The sequence below is a fragment of the Mastigoproctus giganteus genome, chromosome 2 (assembly GCF_048544385.1).
Source record: "Mastigoproctus giganteus isolate SK-2022 chromosome 2, ASM4854438v1, whole genome shotgun sequence".
Lineage (NCBI taxonomy): Eukaryota > Metazoa > Arthropoda > Arachnida > Uropygi > Thelyphonidae > Mastigoproctus > Mastigoproctus giganteus.
Window position 1 is genome coordinate 117,569,602 of NC_143576.1, and position 16,199 is coordinate 117,585,800.

Here is a 16,199-nt window from a genome sequence, read left to right on the forward strand (position 1 = left end):
AATACGAGAAACTAAGGACGGGGATATCAACCAATGATTGATGCCCATTGGAACATGCCACCCAAAATTGAGAACGGAACGCCACCCGTTTAAGATAACAGAACACACCTGATAGGGAAGTAAATTAAAAAAAAAAAAAAAAAAACCTACCACACAATCAAAGAAGGATGCTGAACCAAAGAAAGAGGAACACAAGGATGGGGCTTGCCCCATGAGTGACAATGAAGAGAAACAGACGTGAGACAAAGGCCATATTGGAGACCTGAAGAGGGCACTCTAGTCCCCTTCACCTATAATTCCTAACTCCCCAGGAGGAGGGGACGGCCACACGGCCCCCCCTTCTCGCCATCCCCTGTTTCCTCTCTGTTGGAGCATGGGCATGCCCCACTGAAACTGGGGCCGCCTTCTCTATTGGTTCCATACTTCTGCCTTTCCCCCGTCTTCTGCCTCCCCTCCTCTATCTTCACACTAGCGAAAGTCCCACACATCAAAACCGCCATACGCCCAGCATTCGGCCTAAAAAATTAAAGCGATAATACCCCCACGTCAACGCAAATAATAAAAATCACTTTATTTTATTTTCTTTTTTTATTTCTTTCTTTCATTCTTTTTTTTTTTTTTTTGTCCTAGCCGTCGAAATCTCAGGAAACTAAGCGGCAGGACCTGCCAGAGTAAACTAAGTCTACTGAGTTCCTGGCCTGCCTCCACGGGGCGTAAGTGGGACAACGTTGGATCCCAAAGGGGTACAGCGGCTAAATGGCCAGAAAAACAACGGTACACGACATTACACGATCCAAGATCCATATACTTTTAAATCTCTGACATTTACAGTGTACTGTAATACACCACAACGTAAACTACGCGGAGATGGGGGGAACCCCTGGTACCGTTTGACCCTAAAAACTCTTGCACTTACTTACTTCGCGGCCTGAGCCAAGCAGTCTTGCAAGGTTTTTAACTCTCCTTCCGGGCAGGGGACGAGAAGACTCGTCGCATCGCTCTCCTACTACACCATTCTTTCCCCCTTTGGTGGTTCTTACCACTGCTAAACTTAGGCGCGCCTTCCCTGTAGCCCCCATACTTCTACCTCTCATTCCCCTGAACCTCCAATCTCTCCCCCACTCTTAACTTTTGTAACCATGTACGTCAGCCCTCGGACTAAATTTAACTCGAATCCAAAATTCAATCAACCTTTAATACCTTTGAAATACCATAACTAAAGCAATAAGTCCCACAAACATTTTTTTTTTTTTTTCAGGCCCGTGCCACTGAAATCTCCGGAACCTAGATGGCAGGGTAGTAGTAGTGGCATGTGTTGCAAGAAAGCAAGCGTATGAGCTTATGCAGCATCAGCCAAAAAAAAAAAAAAAAAAAAAAAAATTACAAAACAATCCCCTCTAAATATTTGTCCAGTTCCTCATTAAATTTATTTAACCTATCATCAACTTCCACAACGACAGATGGAAGTTTGTTCCAGCAATTAACCACCCGCTAGCTAAAGGCAAATTTCCGCACATCTATTCTACATCTGTACTTCCTCAATTTCAATTTATGCCCCTTTAAGTTCGTAATCTGAACAAGTGGAAGAATCCCATCAGAATTCAGCGATCTTAACCCATTCAGGCCTTATACAACTCAATCAGATCACCTCGCAGGTGCCTAGTCTCCAGCTGCTGCCATTTTCAGAACTTAAGCCTCTCTTGGTAAGAGGATCCCTTCATTCCCCTCACCAATCTTGTTTCCCTTCTCTGTACACGCTCAAGCAAATCTATATCCTTCCTAAAATGAGGCCTCCAGACCTGCACGCAGTACTCAAGGCTTGGCCTAACCATTGCCTTATACAGAGGGACAATCACCTCCTTCTCCCTGCTAGCAAAATTCCTATATATCATTGACAAAAACCCCATGACCTGCCCTGGCAGCCTGTCTGCATTGCTCAGAAAACTTCATATCTGACTGCACAATTACTCCTAGGTCGTCATCATCATCATCATCAGCCATTTTCAAACCACTGCAGGATGAAGGCCTCTACAGCAACTTTCCAGTTCCTTCTGTTTTGAGCACTGGCCATCCATTTACTACCCAAAAACTCATGAATTTCATCTATCCATCTCCGCCTTTGTCTTCCAGGTTTTCTTCTAGCTCCTCTTGGGTACCATTCTGTTATTTTCTTAGTCCATCTGTCATCATGTCTTCGAGCTATGTGTCCTGCCCAAGACCATTTTAGTTCTTTAGTTTTGATAAGAATGTCCTTTACTTGAGTTTTCTGCCTAATCCATGTGTTTCTCTTCTTATCTAACAGTCTGATTCCCAATATAATTCGTTCCATTCTTCGCTGTGTAGTTTTCAGCTTCTCGTCCATTCTTTTGGTGAGTGCCCAAGTTTCACTTCCATAAGTCATGGTGGGGAGTATACATTGATTCATTATTTTACGTTTCAGACAAACTGGGATACTGCTCTTCAGTATGTGACTATATTTCCTGAATGCTATCCATCCAAAATTTATTTTTCTCTTGACTTCCAGCCATTTATCATTATTACAGCTAATAACTTGTCCCAGATAAGTATATGACTCCACCTTTTCAATTACTGCTCCTTCAATCATTATTTCCCTTTCCGTGGCATACTTGTTCATCATTACTTTTGTTTTAGCCATATTCATCTTTAGTCCAAAATCCTTACTAACTATGCATAACTGATTAAGATTTTCCTCTAATTCTTTGGGATCGTGGCTTATAACCACAATGTCACCTGCAAATCGCAAATGGTTTAGGTACTCTCCGTTCACATTGACTCCTTTCTGCGACCAGTCTAATCTTCTGAAAGCTTCCTCAAGGGCAGCAGTAAACAGCTTCGGAGACATTGTGTCTCCTTGTCGAACTCCTTTCTCGATTTTAAATTTGCTACTGTCTTTGTCTAGTCTAATAAAGGAGGTAGCACTCTCATATATTTTCTTCAAAATCATAATATATGGGGTATCTATGCCTTGTCTTTCCAATGCCCGAAACATTGCCTTATGCTGTATAGACTCAAATGCCTTTTCATAATCCACAAATGCCAGGCATAATGGTGTTTTATATTCATTTGCTTTCTCCATTAGCTGTGATATTACATGAAGGTGATCCATAGTTGAGAATCCTGTCCTAGAGCCAGCTTGCTCTTTCGGTTGATTCTCCTCAAGTATTCCTTCTAATCTGTTAGTAATGACCCTTGTGAACAACTTGTAGATGTGGGATAACAAGCTAATTGGTCTATAATTTCCAATTTCTGATTTATCTCCTTTCTTATGCAGCAAAGCTATGATTGCATTATTCCACTGCTTAGGCGTCACACCTTTTCTAATGCACTTTGTGAAGAGCCTTGCCAGTTTTTCTGTTATGTCTCTTCCTCCCAATTTTAACAACTCTACAGTAACTTCATCTTCCCCCGGGGCTTTCTTCATTTTCTTCAATGCATGTTCTACCTCATCAGGAAGAATATCGGGTATGTCGTATGTGTTGCTACTTTGCAATCCATCTTCCCCACTGCTGGTATCATTCCGTTACTCCTTGTATAATTCTCTATAATAGTCTTCTGCTATTTGAATCATGCTTTCTCTGCTGTTTATAAGTACACCATCGCTATTCTTCAGTTTCAGTATCATTTGTCTTTCTGTATTACTGCTCATGGCTGCTGTTTTAAATCCTTTGTTTTCCCTTAATGCTTGTTCTACTTTTCTTGTGTTAAATCTTCTTATGTCCTCTCTGAGTCTCTTTCTAATGGCTTTGCATAACTCAGTATACTCAATTTTCTCCCTGTCAGTGTTTTTCTTGCTCTTCATTTGTCGTCTTCGGTTCATCATGACAAGTGTTTCTTGAATAATTTTTTCTTCCTTGGATTTCTGTTTCCCTATAGGTTTCTTGGGCTTTATCACTTTCAGGAAGTTGTAATATTCCTCGTCGATATCTTGGTCCTGAGCAGTCTGCAGAAGCTCAAACTTGTTTTTACGTTCCAGTACATACTGCTTTTTCTCCTCCTCTGTTATCACAAAGACCTTTGTATTATTTACTCGAGCCAGTTTTTTCCTTTCCTTTCCTACATCTATATCAAGTGTACATCTTACCATTCTGTGATCACTTCCAACATTTACCTTATTCAGGACGGTAACATCATTCACAATATATCTTCTGTTAGTGAGGATGAAGTCGATTTCATTAGTTGTTAATCCATTTGGACTCTTCCATGTCCACTTTCTGTTCACCCTTTTCTTGAAAAAAGTGTTCATTACTGACAGTCCTTGAGATTCTGCAAATTCCACAAGTCTTTCACCTCTTTTATTTCTTTCACCAATTCCAAAATTTCCTATAGTTCCTCTTTCTGCGCTGTTTTGCCTTTTTCCAACCTTAGCATTGAAGTCCCCCATAATAATAGTATAGTGGGTTTTCTGCTCATCTAGAAGACTCAATTTCGGTGTACATTTCTTCAACCTCTTCATCATCATGGCTCGATGTTGGTGCATAAATCATTATAATCTTTAGCTTGTACCTCTTAGAAATCTTGAGTATTAGCCTTGATACCCTTGGTGATGTACTTTTGAATTCCAAAATGTTGTTTTTAAAATCTTTATGGACCAGAAACCCAACTCCACCTTCACTCCTTTCACTGTTTCCATTGGTGTACAGCAGATTTCCACTTGATAAACTTATAAGTGATTCTTTTCTTCTTCTTGTTTCAGCCAAACCGATGATATTCCAATTCACATTTTCTAATTCCTTTTCCAGCTCTAATATCCTGTCTTCCCCGATGAGTGATCGTACACTCCCAGGTATTTTTCATTTTCTACCTCCTTAAGTGTAGTATCACACAGTTGGTACGTTTCTCTGGGGTTACTTCTACCCATATGCAGTACTTTGCATTTTTCAATGTTAAACTTCATTTGCCACTTCTGAGCCCATCTGCCCAAATTATCTAGATCCTGTTGCAGTAGCACACTGTCATTAAAAACCCTGCCAACCTTTGTATTATCTGCAAACTTCGACATTAAGCCTGATATACCTTCATAAATATCATTGATAAATATACAAAACAACAGTGGACCCAACACCGAACCCTGTGATGCTCCACTAATAATATTAGTCCACGAAGAGCAGCACCCATTGATTACCACCCTCTGTCTTCTCCCACTCAACCATCCTTTTATCCATTGTAGCAACTTACCCTTAATACCATTCTGCTCCAATTTGTACAGTAGTCTTCCATGCGCAACAGTGTCAAAAGCTTTCTTGAAATCCAAGTATATGATATCAAAATTATTTTTGCATCCAGTTCCTTTGTAACCACATCATAATAACCAATCAAATTTGTCTTTCCCTTAACAAACTCATGCTGTGTCTGAATTATTGCTGCAGTCTTGTCTAAATGATGCTGCAGTCTTGTCTAAATGATCCTGCAATGCATCTTTAACCAGTGACTCCATTATGTTACCCTGAACAGAAGTTAAGCTGACTGGTCTGTAATTACTCGTGTCACCCTTCGATCCCGCTTTTGTGAATAGGAGACACATTTGCATAGCTCCAGACCGTGGGAACCTCCCCTGAGTCCAAGGATGCTCTCATAATTATGGCTAAGGGTTTTGCTTACTTCCTTTGCCGCCTCCTTTAATATAACTGGAGAGATCCCATCCACCCCAGATGCCTTTCTTATGTTTAACTTCAACAATTTCTTCCCCACTTTGTTCTCAGTTATTACAAAATCATTAAGCACCCTGTTACAATTTGATAACCTTTTGGCATTTTCAAACCTTAGCAACTAATGTGTGAATGTAGATGCAAAATACTCATTCAGTTTGTTTGCTATCTGAGCAGGATCATCAACAGTCGAACCATCGATATCAAGTGGACCAATCAGATTCATCCCCTTCCTTTTAAAGTTTATATAAGTAAAGAAATCCCTGCTGTTTTTCTTAGCATCCTTTGCCAAAGCTATCTCGTAATCTGCCTTCGCCTGCCTAACCTCCTTTGTGACTTGATTACAGACTAGCTTATATATATCATAGGCTTTGTGTCGCCTGATAATTTTTATGCATCCCGTGCATTTTTCTTCTCTGGGTCTGCCAGAGTGTTGAATATAAAGCTATTGAGTACCCTGACCTGCCTCCACGGGGAAAGTATGGGCAACGCTGCATCCCATCAGGGGCCCAAAAGCTAAATGGTGGGAGATACAACATACCATGATACTACACAACAGGACACTGCCCATTTATTTTTTATAAATCTCTGGCTTTCACCGACCTCTGTGTTACATCTACAATGCATACAACGCGGAGATGGAGTAAACCCCTGGTGCCATTAGACTTCAAATACTTTACACTGCAACGCATACACACTCTTCTGGTATGTAGGAGGTTGTTGTTGGCTTTAATGACACAAGGGCTACTGAGGCCAAATTGTGTCTATTCATAGTTTATTTGCATGACCATGCAGAAGGTACAGATGACCGATGTATAAAGAATGACGAGATAAACACACATTAAGAAGCATTGTACTAGTATCGTTTGGCTTATGACCTCTAATCCTTGTTCAAGGTTCTAGTGTATAGCATAAAATTTGTTTTTTAGATTATTGAAGTGATAATCTAAATTCTTATGCAAAATTACCTTGTGGATTTGCGCCAGGTCGACAAAGACGCGGATATCATTTTCTACATGCTTCTTTGAGAACGTGAGTTATGCCGATTTTTCTTTATTTAGGTCAAGCATTACTTTTTGGTCCTCCAGGTTGACCTTCTGTACAAAGTGAGGAGTGTTTAAATGAACGAGGAGCTTCAAGTCATCAGCATATACCAAAAAAATTAGAATTTTCTTACAAAAACGGTTTTAGTGCTGCTGCAAACAGTGTTTAGGACAAAACTCCACCCTGCGGAACTCCTCTAGTTCCTTTAAAAGTAAGCTGTTCCCAGTTGTGGTAAACAAGCAGTACCCTATTGGTTAGGATTCCAGCCAAGACCTGAAGGAGTTTCCAGTAATATTGAAACGAAACTGCAGCATGAGCAGAAGAACATTTACTGAGAGATTCATATGAATCCTTTATGTCGAGGAAGATAATATCCAATTGACTTTTATTGTGGTGTGTCTTTGTTATTGAGAGTTTGGAGCAGGTTAGTGATGATAGACCGCCCACTGATGATATTGTGGAGATATGCAGGCCTAGGCTGAAACTGTGAGCAACTAGTCTTGTATGGACCGCTCTTTTTGGAAAACTTTCAGAAGCGAGCACCGAATCGAGATTGGTCTGTAATCCTTCAGATATTTTGGCAATTTGGATTTTGGAACTGGTTTGGCTTGGTTTTTAATGGCGCATTGGCAGCTGTGGCCATAATGCGCCAACTGGTTTGGCATAGTAAGTTTTCCAGATTAAAGTTTTCCAGCATGGGGCCAGATTTTAGAATTTCTTTAAATATGTAGTAAAGGATATCAATAATGTAAATGCTACAAAGTTTCAATATGAAACAGGTAAATCCATCCGGGCCGATCGTAGCTTTATTGGGAAGTTTGTTGACCGTTTTTATTACAGATTCCTTAAAAATGTGAATAGTTGCAAGGGAGGGTCTTGTGGTTTTATATTCAATTTTAATATTCAAACTGCATATACTGCTTTTATCTTCAAGTTGTCTGAAGTTTGATTCAACCCATGCATTAAACATGGATTGACTCAAATTTCACTTCTCCACATGCTTACAGTAAATCCGCTTATTATTATTTTTTATTTTATTTATTTATTATTTTTTTTTCAGACGGATGTAGGCTAACTTATAGTGCGCAGACCTTTTCAATTTAAGACAACTGGCCGTCCATCTCTTGAACCATATGCGATCTTGAAGGCAAATGGGCCTGTGGTACTGGATTCTATGATTAAAGATTAATAATACAGCGTATCCAGTGACAAACTTTTTGTCACTGGATACGTCTTTTGCCGAAGATGGTTTTCGTTTAACCTGAAAGCTCTATACTTAGTTCTTAAACATTTTATCACTGGATACGCTGTATTGTTACTCTTTAGATGCGATCTTGGTCGGCCGCTGTTCTTTACCATTTTCGGAACGCTTTTTGCTTTTTCAGGAAGAGGAAGACACTTTTCAACGCAGAAGAGAACCAGTGGTTAGTGCTGCGAGAAATACGGATAACTTTAGAAGCCCATAGGTCCGCAATTCTTGAGAGATTGATAGAGAGTTGGTTAACTGCTTACTAAAGGGAGAAGTTACAAAGAATGGTTTCGACATTCATATATTAAATGGAGAAAATTTTTTTCTAGGTCAACTTTTTTGGGGGAGGGGGTTTTCGGACTTCATGGAATATTTAAAAGCAATAGGAGTATGGTCGTAAGAAAAGGCAAACTTAGGCGTTATTCTTTCTAGCCCTGGTGAGTTATGGTATAGAAGGTCCAACAACTGATTTGTCCGTGTAGGATTAGTGTGTTCTTGTACTAATCCAAATGTGCAGAAAAGAGAGGTTTTTTTTTTTTTTTCCCATTATGAAATTTGGAGACGCTGGTTCCAAGTTCTGTGATATCCATATGTGGAGTTACATCCTTAGTATCAGAGATGTGATCTAGCGGGAGGTAGATCAGACATATGTGTTTCCCTGAGTTTTTAAATTTAAATTTTCGACAGATCGTCTCAAAGGTACAAGTTGAGCTCTTCACAATCCTATAAATCTGAATCGACTTTTTAAAGACAAATGCCACTCCACCACCTTTTTCATTCGTTCTGTTATTACCAACGAAGAGATAATTCGTAACGTTATTCAGCAAGTCGTCTCTCTTATGATTGAGCTAGGTTTCCGTTAAACAAATGATTGAAAATTCATCATAAAATAAGTAGGGTTTGAAGGGCATGAAATTTATTTGAGTTATTCCTAACATTCTGAAGAAAGTGAAGTGATCAGTTCTCGATCTAGATTGTGATGCAAGTGAAGTGATCAGTTCTCGATCTAGATTTATTTGCTTTTAATTGCTAGACATGTGTCTTCAGGATATCTGATCCACTAGGGAGAACCTGCCCTACCTTCGAGCCATACTGCCAAATATGGGGATTTAGTATCTTCTGAAGGTAGCGGAATTCACAGGAAATGTGAAAAGATGCATACGAATGATGCATTGTATTCAACTTTCTGACTTGAGAGCGCATTCCAATTTTTACTGGCAATTAATTCCTTAACATAAGCCGAACTAGTATGTGGATGAAGCTGTGTAATAAAAACCTCAGCCTTTCCCCGGTACAGATTTTAGAGTAGACTGTACAACCGTTCCATGTATGAAATCTTATTTTGCGGTGGCTGTGAAAGGTATCTTCCGTAACTTCTGTCTGAATAATAATCCTGAACAAAGAATCGAAAGTTTTACCCTGTTTTTCTCTCGTCACTTCCACACTTCTACATCTTCCTTCAATTTGAAATATTTTGGACAAGTCGTCTACATTTGTGTTTTTTTACTTTCCTGATATGCACATCACTCTGAGGATCCTTATATTCAGAGTAAAAACTGTTTCTGTTTATTTCTAGAAGTTGTTTGGGTTGAGTTGATTGTTTCAATCTTACTTGCCGCTTTGACATTATTGGAGCGTTAGAATTAATTGCCAGATTTTCATTAATTCCTGGGTAGTTGGAGTTAGCGGAAGATACCTGAAGGTGGCCAATTGTTGGTGGCTGCGTATTATCATTCATACTACTGTGAGGAATTCAGCGGAGAGATTCTGGACTGCAATAACATAAAACGTTTCAAATACTTTCAAGGAATGTTTCAGGCCAACACCATCGATTGCACAGGTGCCTTCAAGCTGGTTATCATACAGAGTCTTGGCAATTCCGAAGAAGCCTCGTGCGAATAGACCGGCTGACTTCAGACCAATATCAATTGCCTCTCCCTTCCTGAAATGCCTCGAGAAGTGCATCTATAATGATGTAGCACTCGCAATCTTTGCGCACAGGCCAGAACATACCCATTATGCCATGCCTAATAGATCTACTGTAACCTGCATACAGTCCTTATCACAGAAATTACTTCACGCCTAGAATGATAACGAAGATCTTCACACCATTTTTCTGGACATGAAATCTGCTTTCGACTCAGTCCAAATAACACCCCTTCTTGCCTTACTTGAGAGATTCTACGGGATATCCGGAAATATGCTCGAGATCCTCAATAATTTGCTATCTAGGAGAATGCTTCACTTCAAAGGCGATGGCATTACAGTCACTAAAAGCGTCGAAGTAGGATCCCACAAGGTGGTTCTCTCTCAGCCTTGCTATTTGCAGCAATATTCGTTCCACTAATGGATCAAATTTCAGCTTTCCTATCGTATGGTGATGATATTGTATGCTACTTGCCATGCAAACGCCATGTTGGTGATTCACAAAAAAGGCAAACCTCCTCTGAATCTGTAAACAGCTCCCTAAATACATTCTGTAAGTATGCCAAATTTTTTGGCCTGTCAGTCAATCCAGAGAAGTCAAACTATCTCATCTTTATGGCAAGTCGGATGACTTCTGCTGATACTGCATCTTCTCTATTTCCGGAATTGGCAGAAAATGTTCTGACTCCCACAGGCAGTGTCAAATTCCTAGGAGTAATCCTTGATGCCAACCTCACCTATAAAACAAAAACAAATCCAAGCTCAGTATTCCAAGGCCCTGAGAGCGTTCTGGGGAATGAAAATTGATCTGTCAAAACGCACAATAAGCAAATAATCAAGAAATACCTTGCAACTTACTTCTGAAATGTGCTCTCCTATGTCATGGATGTTTGGTCGGCGGCACCACCCACTAGCCTCAGGAAACTATGGACCCTCAATTCTGGGTACTGAAGTGGACCAACTTGTGGTCGCACCAGATCTACACAACATCTAAATCTACTCTCTGCTGCAACTTGCAATATACGCCCATGGTTCACAGAGCCCATGTGCTAAAAACAAAGTCATTCCTTCATCTGTACTCAGTTAAGCAGGATCATATCAACATCTGGAACACGGTTGGTTGGCGTTTGCCAGGCAGACATCTCCCTAGTACCCCCTCCTTGTGCTCAAGGCTCCAGCGGTTACAGAATTTCAAGAGACACTTCCCTAATGTGACTCGGGACACTCTAACTCGCTCAACATCGACATCGACCTGTGGTCTATGGACAAGGCATATCGCGATGGCATCTTGTCCTATCTTGCTGTTTGTAAAAGACATTTATGTAAGTGCCGATCTTAGTTAGCCGATGTCATTTCATATTCTGCTCAACTTGTAGTTCTTTTTCACTGTAATTACTACTTCATTTTTACATTTTGATTATCATCTTAGTTTTTATATATTAATTATTATTATTTTTATTTCATTTTTTTTCTATTAATAAACAAAATCACTTGTATAAACAACGAATTGTAAGATTCCTCTGGCTTTCCGTGTAAGGAATCACGATTGTATACAATTTACGTTAATAAAGAATTTTATTATTATTATTATATTTATAAAAAGTTAGTAGTTAATAAACGCAGTACTTTACATTTCAGGAGCGTTAGCCAAATAATAATAATTTATGATTTATAATAAAAAAAAAAAAAAATGCTGTGAGCAAAAATTAAGGACTTTTATGCAAGAAATGAGAATGTTTTGTTTCTACGTATCCACCACATTTCCCATTCATTCTCTCAACTAGTGAATTCCAACAAACGAACATAATATCCAGAGATTCAGCTACAATGTACAGTATGTACATTGTAGCTAGCCTATGTGATAGGCATTAAAAACAAATAATTGCGGATTTCTTGGTCTGATTTTAATGAAATTTGAAATGGCTCGACAAATCGTTATAAAAGTCCCAATATAACAGAGCAAAGTCGAAATGATTTAAATAAAAACAAAATACAGCAGATATTAAGTGAGGTCGTCACGATTCGTGGGACAATATTGGGGCGGGGTTATTATGTGGAGAATTCCGCAATGATTTCCGCAATCACGATGTGCACGATAATATGTATATCAAGGGAGCCATGTTTAATGAGCGTTTCATAAGCTTTACCTTTTGCAAATAGAACAGCGGTACTGATTATGGATCTACACGGCTTTACTATCTTGTACAAGATAGGGATAACAAAGCTGTTTGGATGCTTAATCATCGCACATAAACAAAATTCTTTTCTTACAATTCATGCAATTATTTCGGGTGCTCCTATTAATTAAAATAACTTAAAACTACTTATTTAATAACATCGTTGTGCATGAACTTATTAATTAATGGAAGACTGCGAATCGCCTATTCCAGCAGCTCTCGTCTCTACTAATTTATTTGATAACCAGTACCACCATCTTGTCTTTTATTGCTCTGCAGCAAACCTGGCTAATAAAGTACGACGCATAACCCCACTTAACCAAATTCTCTTACACAACGGATATCCAGCGCAAAGCCTAGAAACGACTTAATTCTATAGAAATACTGTATATAAATTCACATCTTCACAAAAATATAAAATAGGAAGAAAGTTACATACCTTCTGGGGAGCATTGATGACACCTGTGTTGTAGCCAAACTGAAACATTCCAAGGACGGCTGCAAAGATGGCAAATATAAGCATACATGTGAGACCCTGAAAAGAAATTAAAATAAATTGAACTGGTGTTTCATCCGAGGATTTAAACCTAAATTTCCTGTTCTAAATATCGCACCTACTGAAAAGCTCATAAATATAAGAGATATTGCAATGAGAGCAGAGAGAGAATTTCGATAGGCCGATTCACCAGTTATTCCCCGATGCATCTACGGTAAAATTCCACTCCTCATCAACAAACCGTTGGTCTAAGAAACGAACTGCTTACATAAGCAGTCGGTACTAAGAATTATGTGGGTAAAGGCATACAGAATAAGAGAGAATAGGGTAGCTAACGTATGACCTTCAACCCCCTATAAATTTCTTTCCACTACAGTTTGGATTTCACAGAAGCAATACACCAAAAGCTAGAGATACGTATACTGTATTTGTCTAAATTCGAAGGGGATGTGTAAAAAAGGGCATGTGAAAGGTGCAATGGTGTGTGTGTGTGTGTGTGTGTGTGTGTGTGTGTGTGTGTGTGTGTGTGTGTGTGTGTCGGATTTTTTCAAATCAGCGCAGCATGCTTACTGTTTTCAATTAACTTTGATCTTAAAATATATATAATATATATGTATATCATTTTATTTATTTATTTTTTAAATTCGCAATATTTTTTATTAATAAGAGTTTATCTACGTTCTCCAATGTTACAATTTATAGTTTATTAACTATTAAGCCTAAAGCAACATTTTCCAATTGCAAACACACAAGTATATATTTTCTTCGTCTTCCTCCTTCCCTCTAGCCAATCTACATGAATCTCCCATCTCATTTTAATTTATAAAACTCATTTTATAATTTAATTATTAATTTTATATTAACTTAGTGAGAACATGAGACAACGTGGTTTCTTTTAAAACTTTTAAACAAACGGACTTCTCTTACAGTGTCAAAACTGAACAGAAATAAAATAAGTTTATTACAGAAAAGAATTCGCAGTTCACCGAGAAATCTTGCGACTTGTTAAGTACGTTGAAATGAGAATTTCATAAAACGAAACCCTCACTGATGATTGTCACAACAGCTCCGAAATAAATTACATCCTGTGTAAGGAAACAAAATCTTATAGTTCATCGATGACGCACTTCCGGTTCTGTTCATAGCAAATTCTGCGTAAAATCTACGGAAAGCACAAAACAAAAAAAGGAAAGACAAAGAGAAAAAAAGAAAATGTCTTTGATGTCTCAGGAAAGCTACTTCCGCCTCTGTGCGTCCGTCGTTACATTACAAAACAATCATCGATGCAGGATGGCGTCCCTGCTGTCCAAATTATACTTAGTGACTATCATTCATCAAATACTTTCGCCTGGTCACTAGTGGCGTAGTTTGTTGTCGAAGAGTGCTGTCGATTAAGAATGTTATCATGCCAAATCTCTAAATGTATGTGCGGGTATATATGGAAACGTCATACTTTAGCAAGCAATGAGTGAAATATTACGCATTTATCGTAGAAAGTGGGTTCACTAATATCACGCGCCCTGCTCATTTAAGGTATCTTGTACAAAGAAAACTGAAGGTTAAATTTATTTTTCGTTCGAGTGCATGTAAAGATAGTGAACAGAAATGCAATTTTCAATCCTTGCGTGGCAGATAAGGAGGCTGCGGTTAGGTACACAATCATCTTTGCTTCCTCTCCTATTTCTGCTCTACAAAAATTTTGAAAAGAACAAAACGTGGAGCTAACCTTCTTAAGTTTCGGAAATCGCAGAAATCCCTCCTCCACAGTACACTGCACTGGAGAAAATTTGGGAAATATTTTACAAGGGAATATTAGCTTAAAAACCAAATGTGTTTAAAAATCTTGCGCAAGAGAAATATTTCCATAACAAAATATTTGTGTATCATGATAAAACTTTGATACATGCTGACAGCCATCGGAAATAAGTGGCACAGTGCCATCTTAGGAAAGCCAAAGGTCCCTGAATATATATATATATATATTTTTTTTTTTTTTTTTTTTTTTTTTTCTTGGTAGTTGTTGGCGCATCGGCTTCTGTGGCCATAATGCACCTCCCAAGGTTTTTGCAGTACTTTGATCCAAGCCCGAGGCGGGATTCGAACCCGCGACCTTTGGATTGCTAGGCAGGCACTTTACCCACCCGGCTAGCCCGATCGGCGTCCCTGAATAGCGGCCATGTCTAAGAGTCACGGCATTAGAAGAATGGCAATGGATGCTACGTGAGAGACAAAGATAGATTCTGAAATCTTCTATTCTCTAATGATAGGAACATGTAATCGTATAATTAAACAGTTTAATTTCATTAATACACTGTCTACCTTTATTTTTATTTCACCAAAACTGAATAAATCGGATAAACATTGTTTTAGAATTAAGAAATCAAATTCATATTTCATTATCAATGGTTAAATTAAGCTACATGCATGGATTGCCACAAGCCTTGGGACTGGTGTCCCCACTATTTAGTAACAAGGGACTTCAACATATCTTCATCTCGCCAAGATGAAGCTTTCGATGTCACACTCACCTTGACTGACTTCACGCAGATGGTCAGCTCCCCGACTAGAAAGATAACATCCGGCCTACTATTCCACGACTCGATGACACGTCGCTCACCACTTCTACTTTTAAAATCCAATCATCTGATCACAAACTCATCCCATGAGGAATCTCCCAAGTTAAATCGTGAATCGCATCCTCCTAACACTGAAAACCAACCACAGAGGAGAATGATTTTCTCTACAACTTCCAAAGACCATCTTTGCACGCCTCACGGAATTAAATTGGGCAAGTTTATAGTCCTCAACGAGGCGGCATCGAGCTATTTATCAGACGAGATTTTCTAACTATGCTATAGGCCTTTTTTTAATAACGGCACCCCTAAGTAATTTATTTTATTTTGCGGCACCCCTACTCAATTTTCTGCCTGTTAGATTCTGATTCTCTCTGTGTGTGTGTGTGTATATATCCGCGCGCGCGCGTGTATGTGTGTGTGTGTGTGTGTGTGATATTAAAAAAATATATGTCATATGATATTTATTACAATAATATAATTCTAAAAATTACATTTCATAATACAAATTATATATATATATGCAGTATATAATTTCTATTTTATACAGAGGTACTAAGTAAACATCAATTATAGATCACCACAAAATTAAAAAGATACTGTAAACCTTTTTATAATGAAATAAACATATAAATTTAAAAAATAATAATAAGTTTAAGTAACTTAAACCCAAATTAGGTGGTACCCCTGGAATGTTGTTGCGACACCCCGGTTGAAAACCACTGCTACAGGCACACAGAGCAAACTCTTATCACCTCCAAAACTAACACGTGGTTATTTTAATTCCGTTATAATAATAAAGGAGGGTCAAACTACAATCCGCAAAACTTCACGGAGCTATTAACGGAAATTGAGAAACTAGACTATGAGCAGCCAATATTAATTATTAAATCTTTTTATGTCTATTAACTCACTTTTGGCGCTTTATTTGCTTTATTTGACATTATTTGCTGCTGAAGTCATCAGCAGCAAATAATGTCATTCGTTTATTTTAACTACATCGTTAGCATCTGAAAACGTTGATTTCCAAACCAATACTGTTTATCCTAAAAATGTCATTCTTTTGCA

At 38.5% G+C, this 16,199-nt stretch overlaps 1 protein-coding gene across 4 annotated transcripts in view; it reads right to left on the minus strand.

Moving 5' to 3' along the window:
* Positions 1–16,199, minus strand: part of LOC150089519 (glucose transporter type 1-like) — a 1,237,972-nt gene that overhangs the window by 614,103 nt on the left and 607,670 nt on the right. For all 4 annotated transcript variants that reach the window (XM_090368637.1, XM_090368634.1, XM_090368635.1 and 1 more), the window contains one exon: positions 12,502–12,597. In XM_090368637.1, coding sequence (XP_090224763.1) covers positions 12,502–12,597 — 96 coding nt within the window. The remainder of the gene's footprint in view (positions 1–12,501; positions 12,598–16,199) is intronic.